Genomic DNA, 20,156 nt, shown 5'->3' with positions numbered 1-20,156 from the left:
AGGAGATGGCATGTGGGTACCTGCTTCTATAAACCAATGAGGAGATGGGAGAGGCAGGACTTTCAGCGCAATATGCGTCAGAAATAGAAAGGAGTTCTATTTGAGCCCTTGGCATCTCAGACGCTCGCGAGCAGTGTGGGTGCAATAATTGAATAACATGGATTTCAAAATGTATTTTGCGATGCTTGCGCATGCGACGTGTCCAGTCTGGCCAGCATGTAACAATTCCTCCTCCACCATACTCGACACCCTTGACCCACTACACAATGCCCTATCCCACCTGGACAAAATTAAATACCTACAGTATGTGCGAATGCTGTTCGACTACAACTCAGCTTTCAACACCAATGTGCCCTCCAAGTTCGTAGCCTTGGGTCTGAAGTCCTCCCTGTGGACCCTAGATTTCCTTATGGGCTGACCCCAGGTGGTGAGGGTAAGCGAACACCTCCCCCATGCTGATCCTCAATACAGGGACCACCCAGTACTCAGCCCTGCACCTTAAGACTGCTTCCCTATGTAATTAGTCATTGAACACTGGTCACTTAAATGTTTACATACTGTTTTACCCAATGATGTATATACTGTATTCTAGTCAAGGCTCATCCTGTATACACTTGATATACTGTAAGTCCAAATAGTTTACAGTGGGTACATTGCAAAGTTCTGGGAATAAACACTCTGCCAGGGTAGTTCACATATCTCATATGCACTCAGATTTGGAGAAACAGACAAACTTGTCCTTCCTGACATTTACAATGCAATTTATTTTACGTACCTCGACCACTCCATTAATCTTTTTCATTAGAGCAATGTCGAATTCTTCTGTACTCCAGAATGACTCGTTTGACAGGTGCCCTGCTTCCTAAATCGAAGCACAACACATCATATCCATCAGTTTGTGTGAGATCCAACATGTTTCTTCTGACCAAAAGATACAAAAAAAATCCACTTTAGTGATTTTCACAGATTTAACTTTCTACACCAGTTTTGATATTTCAAACGGACCCACGAAGTTCGGCATATCTTGTTGACCCCAAAACGTATTTCTTCTATATAAAATCGTGAGTCTGCAGAAGTAGATGTATTTTTCACAATTTTATGAACGAATGTCCATTTATCCTTATTTCCACCGCCATCAGATTCAAGCTCCAATTCTGCTTCCACCATCGACCTGGCTGCAGCGGCGCTTTCGTGACGTTGTCAGCTAACATGCTGTCCAAACCACCTGCGTTGCTTGCGAGAGCATTGTAAAATAAATGTACATGTTATTTAATCCAAACTGCTCACGCTATTACATAGCTCGCAAATCCAGAACCTGTAATTTCCAATCGGAGCAAATTAATCATAGTGGGCAGAATAAGCAAGGAGGTGGGCAGAGCCAAGCACGATCTAGTGAGATCATATTGGCTCATTCTAGCATTTACTTACTTATTTCCGTTAGGGAACCCCTACTCGAAGTGCGCATGTGCACTTTACCCTTGCACTCCTTCTAAACAATGCAATTTTTACCAAATTTGGCATAGGGTAAAGTCTACTAAATGCAGCCCACTATGTCACATATTCTAGTTTTGGAAACAGAAAACTGTACGGAGATCAAATGTTTGATCAATGAGAAAATGTGCAGAATCTCGGCTCAAATCCATCTCGCGCCATCTTCTCCCACTTCCGGACACTATCTCCTAGGACAAATTCGCTAGCAACAGAGAGCTAGCTTTAAATACCCATAAATATTTCGACCCCTCCCCAAATTCATATAGTTGGTTTTGGTACTTTAACCTGCTAGTCGTGGACGCTTCTGGGGGACAGACAAAACAACATGCGCACGCGAGTAGCCGGTTTAGTCACCATGTAATCCGTCTATTATGCAATGCATTCGAATTTGATTGGCTAACCGAAGATGGTAACATTTTGACCAATTAGGTTGAATGAATGAGTCGTTCGCAAAAAGTTCACGCGCACGCAACTCAAACTATCCAATAGGAGGACACCAACTGAGGCTGTATAAAAATTATTTTGTATGACGCGTTTAGTTGATCGAGTTGCAGCCGCCATCTTCTGACATAAAAAAGAAGAGTGGAAACGTCGATTACAGATGCAAAGGGAATACAAAATAATTCGTAACGAGTTGGAAAATAAATATTAAGTCAAATGTGTTTATGGACTGCCTCGTAATAAATGGTTATGTTTCTGATAAGATTGGTTTAGTATTTGATCGATCACACATCGCAAAGATGGACGACGCGGCGAGGGAAGATGCCTGCCGAGAGTATCAGTCCTCCCTCGAAGATTTGACATTCAACAGTAAACCTCACATCAACATGCTGACCATTCTGGCAGAGGAGAATCTGCACTTCGCCAAGGATATCGTCGCAATAATTGAAGCACAAATCACCAAGGTTTTTATGAATATAGAATTTTCAATTTCAGCTATTAACTTCGATGAAGAAAGCTAACAGTAGCCTTGAAACAGCTGCCCATGGCAACATCATGGCGGCAACACTGTTGAATCGCTGTTCTTGTTGTAGCGTCATAACGTTGGCTAACGTTTCTTGTCAACAGTACCAGTTTCAACAAAATAACGTTATAGCAATTAATTTCATGCTGATTACATTTAGAAAGGTAATGTAACATTATGTAGGCTAGCTAATGTTATCCCCTGAGCTAGTTAGCTAACGTTAACATGCCATTTCCCGAAGCCGATTGTCATTTGCTAGGAAATAATTCAGAAATTCAGTTGCCAGATCAGAGTAACGTTAGGAAGCCACCATTATTTGTCAGATCTTATATAAAGACGTTATGCTGTGGGGTATTTTTCACATTTCAGAACTTAACACTATTTGGAAACACGTTAACTGTACCGAAACCGAATCAAATATGGCGACATGACGGAGGAAACTTAATGGCTATTTCAGTTAGCTAACGCTAGCATGCCAGTGCAAAGCATTCCACAAGTTTGACAGGTTTACACACGTGGTTTGGCCACATCAATTTCCAAATTTAAGCCAGTACACACTGGCCTACCTAACAATGCAAAATAGTTATTGCATACATTTAGGCCTCGTTTCACTTTCTACATAAATTACTTGAACCAGAATCTGGGTTTACAGGATACGTTGAATATGGGGTCTCCTTAAGGCCATGAAGCAGATTTTCAGGCTTAATAATGTATAATAAAAAGAGTCCGCTACTTACCAAGGAATGGAGTTTCGCTGAGCAACTATTACGGCTGGTATGTACTTCCACAAAATTTCTAACCGAAAAAATGTATCGTGTGGAAAGAAACTATTGTTTTTGACCAAGTGCACATGAGCCAAATCCACCTCTTCTGCACCTCTAATAAAATCACTAATTACTGCCATGCACGGGTCGATCGGCTGATTCAGTAGCAGGAAAAGTAATTTGTTTGTAACTTCAGGTGGCCTACAGGCCTAACGTTACTGCTGGTTAGTTATTGTTAGACAAAAGTATCTAGCTAGCTGGAGTAATAATAACAAAACAAATAATAGGTACACAAAGATGCAGATCGAATATGTAGCTGTTGAAATTTAGAATAGTGTCAATAGTTTTCTTGTGAAAGTAAACTGGTCTCTTTCAATTTGACTTATCAGCTGCTTTTGATATCTATTTGAATTTTGAAATGTCAATGAATGGTAAAATGTGATAATAAAAAATATGAAATATGCTTTTTGTCTTTTTTATTTCCCAGTGTAATTTATTGGTACAGAATCAGATCTCTGGTTATTGCCTGATTGGTGTTAAACTCCGTTTTTGATCAATGTGATGATCATTGTCACTTATCAGAACCAAGGCGTTCACCATTTATATGGGAATGTCTATTGGCTTAAATGCAGTATATTTGTATATTTTGAGTTATTTTGTGTTTTATTGACATGTTAATTGGGTTTACAACTGAAATTGTCATGTTTGCTCATGACCATTTATCAAGTAAAGTCCTAATGATTTGCTTTTCATGGCACATTGTTCAAGACTTATCTTGCAATTGCACATTTTAAATGAACCACCCCCAAATCCTGCTCTATTCTTGTCGACTTCCTCTTAGTATGTTACATCCTATTTTTGTTCTAAAAGGGAGATAATACTTCTTCAAAAGGACTGCCCCCTCAGTGGGGTGTTATAACGGACACTTCATTCAATAAAACGGGAATGTACATGGAGTGATCTCTCTGCCAGAGACACTCTTTTGAGGTAATTAAAAAGGAGGGGGGGGGACTTGAACCATTTCTTCTGGATGGACAATATTTTTATTTTTTCCTGTGCCCGATACAAGACACAAGTAATAGTTGAACAAAGTACTTTTTATGGACATTTAATGTTTTGATCCAGAATGAAGACACGTCACTATGTTTTTGTTTTTTTGGACTGCTATTTTCCTTATGGATTAAAAAAAACACCTTGTTCCTGTAACCGGTGAAAATAGACTGATTTTTATAACAGTTTTCCCCCCTACATGCAGAACAATTGTCAACTGTTTTTTCCTGCAATACATTTTTTTCTGATCTATCATGCCACGGACAATCAATTGATTTTTACATTTAAAAAAAAAAAAAACGTTTTAAAGTTATTACCCAAGACTGACGGATTTTTTTTCTTCTAGCCCAAACACTTCTTACTTTAACTTTTTGCTTAACTAATACATAATCAATGTGATGCCTTTTTTTTATCTGAAATGTTGGTATTAACCCCTGTTGTTTTCTAAACTTGTTGAGTTTTCTATTACCCTAGGCTCCAGCTGCCGAGAAGCTTCCAGTTTTGTACTTAGTGGATTCCATAGTGAAGAATGTTGGAGGCGAATACCTTGCAGTGTTTGCTAAAAACCTAGTCACTTCATTTATATGTGTTTTTGAAAAGGTATATACTACTTTATTTTTGTGCATTCTTGAAGATTAATAAGCACCTTTTATACAATTAGCTGACCACTGTACTGCTTGCTTTTGTCTAGTCTATCTCTTGCCTTGTATAATGCATTTTTACTAATAAAATGGTGTTTGTGTGGTTCCCCTTTGATTTGGGGAAGTGTTTGATTGGAAAATATCCAAGTCATTAATTGTCTTTGCATTAAAATGCAATGTGGTATACAGAATGTGTAATATTTCACACAGTTTAACGGTTAATAACAAAGCACCTTTGTTAGTGTAATTAGACACATTTTCTAAGTGCCTTCTTGATCTTGCCTGAATTCAATGTACTGCTAAACTATAGGCCTTTGAAGGTAGAATGTGTTCGTTTGTGAAGTACTGTGCTGCAGGTCTTTGAGTTGAGCTGTGGTCCAAGCTGTGTCCTCTGTTTTGTAGGTGGATGAGAACACTAGGAAAAGTCTGTTCAAATTACGCTCCACCTGGGATGAGATCTTCCCACTGAAGAAACTCTACGCTCTGGACGTGCGAGTCAACTCTCACGACCCGGCCTGGCCCATCAAAGCACTGCCCCCTACTGTGAACGCCAGCATTCATGTCAACCCTAAGTTTTTAAAACATGTGAGTAAACTGTCTGTATATCTCTATGTGTCCGAGAGGAGGATCTGCTGTTCTGAAAGCGTCTGTGGATAGAGGAAAGTAGAAACTGCGCCAAAGTTATTCAAGTTTTGCTGTTTATTGCACAACCTTCGTGACAATATGATCCATAAAGTAAAAGACATCCTGACCCTTTGCAACACTGGACATTTCTACACACACACACACACTCCGCTACCTGTCGACCTGAGTCCTTCCCATCCCTGAATGTTTTCTCCCCGCTCCAGCCTGAAGAGGTGACCTCCCCTAGGGCCCTGTCCCCTGCACCCCTAGTCCGTGCCCCAGCCCCTGCTCCCCAGCCTGCAGTGGTCCCCAGCGTCAGTGAGAAGAGCATCACCCAGGAGCAGGTGATAAGGCAGCAGCTGCTGGCCAAGCAGAAACAGCTACTGGAGCTACAGCAGAAGAAGATTGAGCTTGAGCTGGAGCAGACCAAGGCACAACTGGTGAGACTCACTATTGTACCCATTTTCCCCCTTTTGAAAATCTAATTGAAATTTTTTAAAATATATATGTATATATGCGTATATATATATGTGTGTGTCTATATGTTTGGTCCGCAGGGTGAGAGTAGACACTTTCAGAAGTGTTGGTGTTTTGTAACATTTAATCTATTAATAATAACTTTTTAAACAGGTAGGTTTCTGTTATATTTTCTTCATGTCTTCTGGTGCACTGTCTCGTTTACTAAACACAAGATGTTCTCAGTCCTGCCCCTCTTTTACATTTCAGGCTGCTAACGTGGTACTGTCAACTCCAGCAATAGTGCCAAAGTCCACCCTGCCTCCCTCTGTCATCAAATCCTGTATCCCCCCTGTCTCCGACCCCAAACCCCCCACCAGGGACCCCCGCCTCAACCGGGCTGGCCCAGGGGCCCTCCAGGCCAAAGAATCAACCAGCCATAAGAAAGAAGGCCATGGTATGGGAGGACCAGCACACACACCAGAGAAACAACTGCCAGAGCGACCCGGCAGGCCTGAGAGGACACGGCCCCCAAGAAAGAACTTCTAGAAGTGAAAACCAAGTCCAAGTCCCTCTCTCCCATGGCTAAAGGGGTGCTTGGGAAGAGCAAGCACTATGAGGCTGAGAACATGAAGACGACAGCGGATGCCACGGGCAAGAAAGACCCCAGGCTGAGGAAACATCTCCATGACAAGGCCGACCCGAAAGAAGAGGTGAAAGAGAAGAAGAAATGCACTGATAAGGAGAAAGAGATGGATGAGGCAGTGATGAAGGCATCAGGCAGGGGGAAGATGGCCAACGGCTCAGTCAGCAAACCGGAGCGTGAGAAACCGGAGCCTGTAGAGAAACCGGAGAACCAGATCAGAGGGAATGCCAGGACCAATGCCAGGAAACGCTCCCGTTCCCCCTCGCTGCACCTGCACTCACCTAAGAGAAAGACTGAGAGGAGGTCCCCCAAGAGGAGAGCCAGGAGCATCTCCCCCTCTCCTCCTTTACACAAACCTGGGAAAGGAGGGAGGCAGTCAGGAGGCAAGCACTCCTCTCACCATGAGGACCCCCAGCACGGGACCACCAGAGAGGAGAGGGTAACCCCCAAGAAGAGCTCGTCTGAGCCCAGAAGAACCAAGAGGCCGGCTGAGGAGAGGCCGGTGGAGGCCAGGGACACGCATTCCTCCCCCCGCACTACCTCAGAGGGCAAGGAGACCAAGGAGAATGCCAAGCGCTGGAGGAGTGGCTGGGAAGAGAACAAACAGTGAGTAGGCTGATAGATCCTGTGAACTGTCTGTCTCGCAAATGGGCCATGGGGCTCTGGTCAAAAGTAGTGCACTATGTAGGGAATAGGGTTTTATTTGGAATGCACTGAAGTCTTTATTGGTATGTTCTCAGTCTGCTGTGTACTAGTATATGTTGCATCACGTCAGTGTATTCTTATCCTCACCTAATGGTATTTAGTGCCTTGAAAAAGTATTTCTAATTTGTTTCTACTTTATATTCTCTAAAAAAAATATGCTGAATGTTATCAAATCAAAATAAAATAAAATGTATTTATATAGCCCTTCGTACATCAGCTGATCTCAAAGTGCTGTACAGAAACCCAGCCTAAAACCCCAAACAGCAAGCAATGCAGGTGTAGAAGCACGGTGGCTAGGAAAAACTCCCTAGAAAGGCCAAAACCTAGGAAGAAACCTAGAAAGGAACCAGGCTATGTGGGGTGGCCAGTCCTCTTCTGGCTGTGCTTGGTGGAGATTATAACAGAACATGGCCAAGCTGTTCAAATGTTCATAAATGACCAGCATGGTCAAATAATAATAAGGCAGAACAGTTGAAACTGGAGCAGCAGCACGGCCAGGTGGACTGGGGACAGCAAGGAGTCATCATGTCAGGTAGTCCTGAGGCATGGTCCTAGGGCTCAGGTCCTCCGAGAGAAAGAAAGAGAATTAGAGAGAGCACACTTAAGTTCCCAAAGGACACCGAATAGGACAGGAGAAGTACTCCAGATATAAAAAACTGACCCTAGACCCCCGACACAAACTACTGCAGCATAAATACTGGAGGCTGAGACAGGAGGGGTCAGGAGACACTGTGGCCCCATCCGAGGACACCCCCGGACAGGGCCAAACAGGAAGGATATAACCCCACCCACTTTGCCAAAGCACAGCCCCCACACCACTAGAGGGATGTCTTCAACCACCAACTTACCATCCTGAGACAAGGCCGAGTATAGCCCACAAAGATCTCCGCCACGGCACAACCCAAGGGGGGGGCACCAACCCAGACAGGAAGATCACATCAGTGACTCAACCCACTCAAGTGACGCACCCCTCCTAGGGACGGTATGAAAGAGCCCCAGTAATCCAGTGACTCAGCCCCTGTAATAGGGTTAGAGGCAGAGAATCCCAGTGGAAAGAGGGGAACCAGCCAGGCAGAGACAGCAAGGGCGGTTCGTTGCTCCAGAGCCTTTCCGTTCACCTTCCCACTCCTGGGCCAGACTACACTCAATCATATGACCCACTGAAGAGATGAGTCTTCAGTAAAGACTTAACCTCTAGCGTCGAGCAATCCCGTATCCGGGAGCGTAATTATAGCCTCAAGGTCATTACCATAATGCAACGTTAACTATTCATGAAAATCGCAAATGAAATATATTCACTCACAAGCTTAGCCTTTTGTTAACAACACTGTCATCTCAGATTTTCAAAATATGCTTTTCAACCATAGCTACACAAGCATTTGTGTAAGAGTATTGATAGCTAGCATAGCATTAAGCCTAGCATTCAGCAGGCAACATTTTCACAAAAACAAGAAAAGCATTCAAATAAAATAATTTACCTTTGAAGAACTTCGGATGTTTTCAATGAGGAGACTCTCAGTTAGATAGCAAATGTTCATTTTTTCCAAAAATATTATTTGTGTAGGAGAAATCGCTCCGTTTTGTTCATCACGTTTGGCTAAGAAAAAAATCTGAAAATGCTGTCTCTACAATGCCAAACTTTTTACCAAATTAACTCCATAATATCAACAGAAATATGGCAAACGTTGTTTAGAATCAATTACTCAAGGTGTTTTTCACATATCTATTCAATGATAAATCATTCATGGCAGCTGTGGAAAAAAGCTGTCCTTGAAAAGGTCTTGATATGTTCTTCAAAAGAGAGATCAGGGTCCAGAGTAACGCCGAGGTCCTTCAGTTTTATTTGAGACGACTGTACAACCATTAAGATTAATTGTCAAATTCAACAGAAGATCTCTTTGTTTCTTGGGACCTAGAACAAGCATCTCTGTTTTGTCCGAAAGTTTGCAGCCATCCACTTCCTTGTGTCTGAAACACATGCTTCTAGCGAGGGCAATTTTGGGGCTTCACCATGTTTCATTGAAATGTACAGCTGTGTGTCATCCGCATAGCAGTGAAAGTTAACATTATGTTTTCGAATGACATCCCCAAGAGGTAAAATATATAGTGAAAACAATAGTGGTCCTAAAACGGAACCTTGAGGAACACCGACATTTACAGTTGATTTGTCAGAGGACAAACCATTCACAGAGACAAACTGATATCTTTCCGACAGATAAGATCTAAACCAGGCCAGAACTTGTCCGTGTAGACCAATTTGGGTTTCCATTCTCTCCAACAGAATGTGGTGACCGATGGTATCAAAAGCAGCACTAAGGTCTAGGAGCACGAGGACAGATTCAGAGCCTCGGTCTGATGCCATTAAAAGTTCATTTACCACCTTCACAGGTGCAGTCTCAGTGCTATGATGGGGTCTAAAACCAGACTGAAGCATTTCGTATACATTGTTTGTCTTCAGGAAGGCAGTGAGTTGCTGCGCAACAGCCTTTTCTAAAAATTGAGAGGAATGGAAGATTCGATATAGGCCGATAGTTTTTTATATTTTCTAGGTCAAGGTTTGGCTTTTTCGAGAGAGGCTTTATTACTGCCCCCTTTAGGGAGTTTGGTACACATCTGGTGGATAGAGAGCCGTTTATTATGTTCAACATAGGAGGGCCAAGCACAGGAAGCAGCTCTTTCAGTAGTTTAGTTGGAATAGGGTCCAGTATGCAGCTTGAAGGTTTAGAGGCCATGATTATTTTCATCATTGTGTCAAGAGATATAGTACTAAAACACTTGAGCGTCTCTCTTGATCCTGGGTCCTGGCAGAGTTTTGCAGACTCAGGACAACTGAGCTTTGAAGGAATACGCAGATTTAAAGAGGAGTCTGTAATTTGCTTTCTAATAATCATGATCTTTTCCTCAAAGAAGTTCATGAATTTATCACTGCTGAAGTGAAAGTCATCCTCTCTTGGGGATTGATGCTTTTTAGTTAGCTTTGCGACAGTATCAAAAAGGAATTTCGGATTGTTCTTATTTTCCTCGATTAAGTTGGAAAAATAGGATGATCGAGCAGCAGTAAGGGCTCTTCGGTACTGCACGGTACTGTCTTTCCAAGCTAGTCGGAAGACTTCCAGTTTGGTGCGGCGCCATTTCCGTTCCAATATTCTGGAAGCTTGCTTCAGAGCTCGGGTATTTTCTGTGTACCAGGGAGCTAGTTTCTTATGAGAAATGTTTTTCGTTTTTAGGGGTGCAACTGCATCTAGGGTATTGCGCAAGGTTAAATTGAGTTCCTCAGTTAGGTGGTTAACTGATTTTTTGTCCTCTGGCGTCCTTGGGTAGACAAGAGGAACGCTGTATATGGCCCAGGAGGCCTGTAAACAGTAGCTATAAAAAGTGATTGAGAAGGCTGCATAGATTTCATGACTAGAAGCTCAAAAGACGAAAACGTCTTTTTTTTTGTAAATAGAAATTTGCTATCGTAAATGTTAGCAATACCTCCGCCTTTGCGGGATGCATGGGGGGGGGGATATGGTCACTAGTGTAGCCAGGAGGTGAGGCCTCATTTAACACAGTAAATTCATCAGGCTTAAGCCATGTTTCAGTCAGGCCAATCACATCAAGATTATGATCAGTGATTAGTTCATTGACTATAATTGCCTTTGAAGTAAGGGATCTAACATTAAGTAGCCCCATTTTGAGATGTGAGGTATCATGATCTCTTTCAATAATGACAGGAATGGAGGAGGTCTTTATCCTAGTGAGATTGCTAAGGCGAACACCGCCATGTTTAGTTTTGCCCAACCTAGGTCGAGGCACAAACACGGTCTCAATGGGGATAGCTGAGCTGACTACACTGACTGTGCTAGTGGCAGACTCCACTATGCTGGCAGGCTGGCTAACAGCCTGCTTCCTGGCCTGCACCCTATTTCATTGTGGAGCTAGAGGAGTTAGAGCCCTGTCTATGTTGGTACATAAGATGAGAGCACCCCTCCAGCTAGGATGGAGTCCGTCACTCCTCAGCAGGTCAGGCTTGGTCCTGTTTGTGGGTGAGTCCCAGAAAGAGGGCCAATTATCTACAAATTCTATCTTTTGGGAGGGGCAGAAAACAGTTTTCAGCCAGCGATTGAGTTGTGAGACTCTGCTGTAGAGCTCATCACTCCCCCTAACTGGGAGGGGGCCAGAGACAATTACTCGATACCGACACATCTTTCTAGCTGATTTACACGCCGAAGCTATGTCATATCAGATCTTTGGCCCACTCTTGCATGCAGAACTGCTTTAACTCAGCGACATTTGTGAGTTTATGTATGAACTGCTCGTTTCAAGTCCTGCCACATCTCAATTGGGAATAGATCTGGACTTTGACTAGGCCATTCCAAAGCTTGTAATTTGTTGCTTATTAACCATTTTCATGTAGACCTAACCTAATTAGGTTTTGGTTAAAGGTCTAACATTCGGTATCAAAAATATGCAAAAATAGAGAATTATAAAGGGGGTGAATACTTTTTCATGGCACTGTATCTACCTCTGAACCTCAGACACATATAGTCAGCTTGTTATCTGGTGGTGTTAGTTACGGTGTGTACCTGTATAATCTGGGACACGGTGTGTTCTCACTCCTAACCACTGCATATCTGTGTATTTTTGTACTCACAAGACTGAGGCAACTGAGGGGTGGTTCCTCAGACAGATTGGGCCTAGTCCTGGACTAAAGAGAATCTCTGTGGTCGGGAAACTGCCCACATGTATTTGAAAGTTGTCAAATAAATTAACTCATTCCTTCATCAGTCTGAAGTTGTCGTCAGAGGAGGCTCATGGGAAGGGGGCAGGTCCTCCACAGAGACGGCCGTCATACTCCAGCAGCAAGAGACCTACCACCCCCAAACAGCATCGCCTTAGTGTCGATGCAAACCTGCAGATCCCAGAGGTGCTTCACTCTGCCAGCAAGAGAGACCTGCTCAAAAAGGTACGCCCACAAAAAAACATTGGCCTATCTCCTCAGCTTTTCCTCCCCACAATTTGAGTAGGTAGTAGATGCCGCATTTAATTGTAAAGTATACAAAGGAGAATTGCTCAAAGGGTATGCCTCAACACAGGTGCTTCTTAACCTGTTGCTTCTACCCTCTACTTTTTTGAACATTCTGTTAAAAATCGCGCAACATTTCAGCGCCCTGCTACTCATGCCAGGAATATAGTACGTTCATATGATTAGAATGTGTGGTTAAAAAACACTCGGACGTTTCTAAAACTGGTTAAATCACGACTGTGGCTATAACATAACGTGCGTTACATCGGAAAGCGCAGGAAAACCTGATCACAGAAAATGGAAATAAATATCCTTGCGCCACTTCCAGCAATTGTTCACAGTGAGCCGAATTACATAAGACCGAGGTTTCAACTCCCACAGCATCCCCATGTTGTCTAGAGTCTTGTGAATTGAATCAGCTTTGATTCTTGGTTGAACCGAATCAGGGGAACCACTTACCTCCAGTCTCCGCCCAGATCATTTGGAAGAGCTCTCTCCTGAAATTTTTTCCAAGAAGACAGCTAATGATTTTTACATCGCCTCCTGATGAATTTTATCGCTTATTAACGTTTACTAATACCTAAAGTTGCATTACAAACGTATTTCGAAGTGTTTTGTGAAAGTTTATCGTCGACTTTTTGAATTAAAAAAAATGACGTTACGTTTTGAAAACGCTGTTTTTTTTTCGTTTATCACACAGTCTACATATAACGATATCTTGGCTTTATATGGACCGATTTAATCAAAATAAAAACCCAATAGTGTTTATGGGACATCTAGGAGTGCCAACAAAGAAGATGGTGAAAGGTAATGACTGTTTTCTATTTTATTGTGCGGTTTGTGTAACGCCGAAATGCTAATTATTTTGTTTACGTCCCCTGCGTGGCTTTTGTGTTGTAGTGTATTGGTGCATGCTATCAGATAATAGCTTCTCATGCTTTCGCCGAAAAGCATTTTAAAAATCTGACTTGTTGCCTGGATTCACAACGAGTGTAGCTTTAATTCGATACCCTGCATGTGTATTTTAATGAACGTTTGAGTTTTAACTAATACTATTAGCATTTAGCGTAGCGCATTTGCATTTCCAGAGCTCTAGTTTGGACGCAAGCGTCTCAAGTAGAAGCAAGAGGTTAAATGGCACCCTATTACCTTAACGGGATTGATATGACAACAGCCAGTGAAAGTGCAGAGCACCAAATTCAAACAACAGAAATCTCGTAATTAAAATTCCTCAAACATAGATTTATTTTACACCATTTTAAAGGTAATCTTGTTGTTAATGCCACCAAAGTGTCAGATTTCAAATAGGCTTTACAGCGAAAGCACCACAAACGATTGATTATGTTAGGTCAGAGCCAAGCCACAGAAAAACACAGCCATTTTTCCAGCCAAAGAGATGAGTCACAAAAAGCACAAATAGATATAAAATTAATCACTTACCTTTGATCTATCTTCATCAGATGACACTCATAGGACATCATGTTACACAATACATGTATGTTTTGTTCGATAAAGTGCATATTTATATTTAAAAAATCTCAGTATACATTGGCGCGTTATGTTCACTAGTTCCAAAAACATCCGGTGATATTGCAGAGAGCCACATCATTTTACAGAAATACTCATTATACATGTCGATGAAAATACAATTGTTAGACATGGAAATATAGATACACTTCTCCTTAAGATTGGCCCTGAATGTATACAATTTATACACTCCCTATTATGTGCGACTGTGATTAATACATAGTTGATAGAATTTCTTATATTAGTGATCTGCTTTCCATTTAGTAATAAGTACTATAGCTGAGGAATTTTTAATTAAAGAGTAAGTGTGAATGTATATCCTTATGTAAATGCATATCCTGATTTGAACTGTACTAATCTGTTAGAACATTTGATAAAATTACTAAATCCGTATATTTAACCACAATGTTGAATTTAACATGGGGTATTATGGGAAATGGACTTTCTAACTTGATTGATGAGTATTGAGTAAGGTCCATAATAAAATGGGGAACGCTATACAATCTGAACATTCCCCACCGGGTGAGGCCGTTATTACCTTATTCTCCCGTGTCCAATTGAATAATTACTGTTTCAGAGTGACACGTATATTAATAAGGATAATAGAAAAATTAGTTGAGCCCAATTTGAAATCTCAAAAGTATATTCTTATTTAAACTTACCCCAGGAGGCAGATAACTGCTCATTTTTATTATTTAAATTGAGGATTCCAAATTTTGTTGGTACATAGCTAAGGTTTTTGGTAAATAAATACTTTATAGGATTTAATACGATAAGAGGTAGGTAGGCGGTAGAGAAGGTGTTAAAAACAATTAATGCAACCGCTGTGTCAGATTTCAAAAAAGCTTTACGGAAAAAGCAAACCATGCAATAATGTGAGTACAGCTTTCAGACAACAAAGCAGCCAAAAAGATATCTGCCATATTGGGTAGTCAACATTAGTCATAAATAGCATTATAAATATTCACTTACCTTTGATGATCTTCATCAGAATGCACTCCCAGGAATACCAGTTCCACAATAAACGTTTGATTTGTTCAACAATGTCCATCAATTTTGTCCAAAGAGCTACTTTTGTTAGCACTTTTGTTAAACAAATCCAAAGTCATGAAGCGCGTTCCCTATTTGCAGACTAAATGTCAAAAAGTTCCGTTACTGTCTGTAGAAACATGTCAAACGATGTATATAATCAATCTTTAGGATGTTTTTAACATAAAACTTCAATAATATTCCAACCAGAGAATTCCTTTGTCTTCAAAAAAGCAAAGGAACGCCGCTACCTCATGTGAAATGCGCGTGACTGCTGGCAGACCTCTGACTCATTCCGCTCTCATTCGGTCCCACTTCACAGTAGAATCCTCAAACAAGTTTCTAAAGACAGTTGACATCTAGTGGAAGCCTTAGGAAGTGCAACAACCAATATCCCACTGTGAATTCAATAAGGGCTGGGTTGAAAATCGACCAACCTCAGATTTCCCACTTCCTGTTTGGATTTCTTCTCAGGTTTTTGCCTGCCATTTGAGTTCTGTTATACTCACAGACATAATTCAAACAGTTTTAGAAACTTCAGTGTTTTCTATCCTACACTAATAATAATATGCATATATTAGCAACTGGGACTGAGGAGCAGGCAGTTTACTCTGGGCACCTTTCATCCAAGCTACTCAATACTGCCCCTGCAGCCATAAGAAGTTAAGTCTTAAATGTCTTTGATTCCATTTTCAAAGGTCTTTAATCATCTCCATCACATTTTTTTTGTGTTTCCATATTGTGCCGCTGCTTAATTGTTCCCACCATGGCACATTTTGTAATTTAAAAAAAATAATACTTGAGGTGCACTTTCAAGATGTTTGTTTTTTTTGTTCGAATGCCATTATTTGGTTGACAGCAATGTTCATTAACCTGCTTCCTGCAATGAAAGTATCTGCCCTGTCCCTACTTCGCTGCTGGCTCTCACTCCCACCCCCCTTTGCACATGATGTGAAGGGAGAGATGCAATTCTGATAAGCGACAGCATACTGACATGACAGTTGAGCTACATTTTGAAATGTAATTGCGAGCAAGACCGTTTCTAAACCAAACTACTGTTGCTGTTTTCAAAAGGAGGAGTCTCGGCTTAATGTGAGTAGCAATTATTTCTTACCTGTCAATAAAGGAAATAACACCACTTTTCAAACCGTGTAGTTGATGATATGTAGCGATCCATTTGTGTTGAATTGGCCTACAACGAGTAGCCTATATAGGCCTACCTATGGAACGTTTTTATAGGATTACATTTACTGTTAAATCAATTTCATTGCCATCAAGCAATAGAGTTAGCAATTTAGATCATGTGTTTTGAGTTTCCACTTCCTCAGTTGGTAAATCATGTAGCATAGGCCCTACAGGTAGCATTCGGCCAGGGAACTAGATTCAGCCGCTGGACAATTTTTGTCGAAACTAACTGAAAATAATTTGAATAATTTGTACACTGCCAATTGACAACAACTAAGCCCCAAAATAGATTGTATTGTAAAATAACGATTTCATACCTTGATTACATTTGTTTTGTGGGAATACATATTTCCTAAATAAAAATGTGTTTTTAGCTGAATCCCTGATGATTTTAGTATTTTTGTCCAAAACGCATGCAAGCAAAATCATTTCTAAAGGGCCCAAAATATCTGATTGTTCTGGATCCCATTTAGACACGTTGCACATCAAAATATCCAGCATTCCCTTAACCTGTTCGATGAAAAGGTAGCCGTTTCATCGGTCTTACTTGGCACTGGAGAAAAGTCTGTCTAGAACCCTCCCGCTTAATGACCTTGAAGTATAGCCATTTGATACCTGAATGAGGGAATAACTTTATTAGACTTTTTGGTTGTAGGCTAATGTATGTTATAGAACAGAGTTGGCAACTTTTGGGCTCAAGGGCCACATTGGGCTTTTCAAACCACATGAACATGCTATATACTTGGCACAACATTTGAAGCCTTTGTTCACCTTGACACAACTACTAGTGTACTGTAGCTGTACATATGCTGCTAGAATGGTTCTGCAATCTTGTCACTGTACCAGCTCTACACAAAGTGAAAAAAGGTTTAACTGGAGACGTGTATTAATAGGCATATATGATGGATACAGCACTGTTAAAAAAAAACATCCCCATTAAGTACAATCTGAATAACACAATTATGAGCAAAAAGTAGATAATTTCAGTTCCTATTGAATAGCCTGTTTGACAGCATATAATCACCTCCACTCAAATAATCTCAGCCAAATAACGTACAATCTGAGCCATTGTAGTAAGTGTTCAATGTCAAATGAATGGGGGCAAGGGCAGTGTCCAAGTGCATCACTGGATAGTGCTGTAGTTCTCACATACTTTGTCTTTTTTAGGTTTAGGGAGCCATCTGTTGTGACTTTTGTCAGTTTGCTCCACGGTATAATTTTTTTTTCAAGCAGACACACACTGCTGTGTATGTCCGAGCCTCTGGGTTGTCCAATCATCGATTCCATTGCAAGAAGTTCCTCTTATTTAAAAGTTATCATTCATTCCTCTGACAAAACTTTTAACGTTCAGCGGTGTCTTTGTCAGTTCTCTCATCCAGTGCGATAGAAAAAAGATTGAAGCCCTCAGTTTTCTTTTTTTAAACTCTGAGGTAAGCGCCTCACCTATCACTTAAACACGCCGGTGATGGATTGGTGTGATAAGCACATTTTCTACACTATCCGGACAAAGTATGTTAGCAGTTTCCACCATAGTCTCAAACTTCTCTTCGGTGAAAGTCTTTCTTTGAGGTGCAATTTTATGTGCCCCTATGTAAACTTGCCTCATTTACTGATTCTTGAGTAGAGGACAGTTTGGTAAAAATATTTTGTTGGGCTTGCACATTCAGAGGCCTAGCTTGCCTTTTACTTGGAGGACAGATTGCTAGCGTAGTTATTAGCATGCTGGCAATGTTGTTTTTTTACTGAGGTTGTATTCCTTCAAAATGGCTATACTTTCTTGGCATATCAGACTGCTTTCTGTCCCACAAGTGGAAAAGTATTTTTGATTCCACTGTTCTCTTTTGACTCACCAATTTTTCATATCAATGTTGTCCAGCATGGACAGTGAACGTAGATTTGAATTGAGAGCGTAAGCACCGAGTGACTGTGAATGACTGAATGTTCACCTAATCCCAGCAGCTGCAAGGCTACAGGACCATCTATCTGAGTTTTTGTATAGCACAGAAGAAGTACATTGTAGGCCAGAAAACGCAATTGAAATAAAAAGACATGTTCATTTTTAAAATGGCTCACCGGCCGCATTGAAGTGCCTGTAATTTGTCCCCTTCTTATAGCATATTACCTCCAAGAGAGCTACTGGGTGTATAGAATAGGGTTTCCGTTAGCTGCAAATTGCTAGCTTTTGCCCATAAAGAAATTGTTTCTGATTAATTGGCTGGGAGAAAAAGCAATGGTAGGCAGGCTATTAGCGTGTTACCAACCACTTTACAATGTGAGCTGGAGGCAGTATGTATTTTGAAAGCATATTTTACTATATATTATGAGGTATGTCTTACCTTGCTTGAAAATCCAACCATAGAAAGAAAGGTGCAGGCAAATACTTTAGAAAGAATTTATATGCAGTGCTTGAGTTTCAAGTTAGGGGAAGCAAACAAATTATTGTACCTTTTCTACCGATCTGCATGTCAGTTATGGTTTTCATTGAAACGTTTCATTTCAATAACATTTTTGTTTCTCAAAATCATTGTCAATGGTTAATCATAAATCTTTGTTAAAATTCCACTAATGCGAGAGCACCTTTCTTTGCCATATGGACACACTGATATACCATGATTATTGGCATCTGAATGGCCTAAATGAGCGCATGGAACTCAGATGGCTAATGCAGCCGTTGGCCATTATCAACTAAACAAAAGTAGCCTACATAAAGCCGTCAAATAAATAATACAAAATATACTGAGGAAAATTTCACTTTCAATCACATTTATCTCTACTCAGCCTGTTTGATTCCCTTTCTATCTGTCTTGACTTGAGTTATCGCTAGTGAAGTTCAACATTGTGTCATCTGAATCTGTCCTGTAGCTATCTCTTGCGAGCTTGCAACATTTTATTAACCAGCCTTAATCTGGTCCCAGAGTTTCCCATGCCATTGAGCACTGGACCGACATCTGTTTTTGTGCAAGGGAAAGATGTATTTTATGACAGTCCCATTGGATATATGTGATCATTAGATTATATTTTACTCTTTCACACAGGGATTTGGTGGTTATCAGGATTTTTCAAATAGACCTACTGTGAGAAACTATTAGGCCATTCGCAATGGCTGTAAAAAATTAAAAAAATAATAATAATAATAAGATTTTGTTGACTTACTGTGTGAGATGAAGAAAATATTACTGAAAGCGTATTAGTGGTGAACATGATGATCAGAAATCAAACATCCCAAATGGGCACTAACCTAGAATTGCGCACAGCAGGCCAGCTAGGCTACTTCTATGCTTGCTCAGGTGTGTGTGCTCCCTCAACATTAACATGACAGAGAAACCTAACCCATGCTCATTGCTCACATGGAGCACTCCAAACAAGACAATTAAAACATTTACAACTCATAAATTATTATGAAATAAATCAAAACTTGTTTCTCAAGTGTAGAAGGTTGTGAACTCTGCAAACAACGTTTCCACTCTGAGAATGAGAACGGTAAATGACCTAATTTATTAAGTGAAAAAATGTATGTAGCCAAATGACCGGGATTAACAGTTCCGGTACATTTACTACTGGTGACAAATGTAATAAGGATTTTTTTAATTTTTTATTTATGAAAATAAAAACTATCAAAGAGCAAACAATTCACATGAAACAATGAACCCACAAGAATTGTCGAGACAACTGAGTGGATGCATTCTGGACAAACCCCTTCCCTTTTCAACATTTTAAATTGTTTTTAAGACTCATTATCTTCACACATTTAAGATGCTTTTCACTGACAGCCGCAACTCAAATCAGCTAGGCATTTTGCCATGCGTGCTGTGCTGTCTAATGACACTTCCTCATGACGTTTCTTTCATGTTTTAATTGGTTGTCCAGAAGCCAAATGCATAATCCTAGTCATATTAGCAACCCTTCATCCTAGTTGTTGCATCTTTAGAGTAACCTCAAATTTAGAAATAGGGTGTTTACCGCTGTCATACTGCTTGCATCAGGTGCGCTGTTAATGTTTTCCCTTTTACCTGCGAATTGCAGTTTGCCATTTTTTTTTTGTTAAGATGAATTACCAGAAGTGCGA

The 20,156-nt window shown here is 40.7% G+C and overlaps 1 protein-coding gene across 1 annotated transcript in view; it reads left to right on the top strand.

Moving 5' to 3' along the window:
- Positions 1 to 2,033: 2,033 nt before the first annotated feature.
- Positions 2,034 to 20,156, top strand: part of pcf11 (PCF11 cleavage and polyadenylation factor subunit) — a 36,858-nt gene continuing 18,735 nt past the window's right edge. The window contains 7 exon segments of the mRNA XM_029629914.2: positions 2,034 to 2,396; positions 4,744 to 4,869; positions 5,313 to 5,495; positions 5,759 to 5,974; positions 6,261 to 6,531; positions 6,534 to 7,242; positions 12,112 to 12,289. Of these exon segments, the coding sequence (XP_029485774.2) occupies positions 2,157 to 2,396; positions 4,744 to 4,869; positions 5,313 to 5,495; positions 5,759 to 5,974; positions 6,261 to 6,531; positions 6,534 to 7,242; positions 12,112 to 12,289 (1,923 nt within the window). The 5' untranslated portion in view covers positions 2,034 to 2,156.

Source organism: Oncorhynchus nerka, linkage group LG23 (genome assembly GCF_034236695.1).
Source record: "Oncorhynchus nerka isolate Pitt River linkage group LG23, Oner_Uvic_2.0, whole genome shotgun sequence".
Lineage (NCBI taxonomy): Eukaryota > Metazoa > Chordata > Actinopteri > Salmoniformes > Salmonidae > Oncorhynchus > Oncorhynchus nerka.
This window is presented reverse-complemented; position numbering and strand designations above follow the sequence as displayed.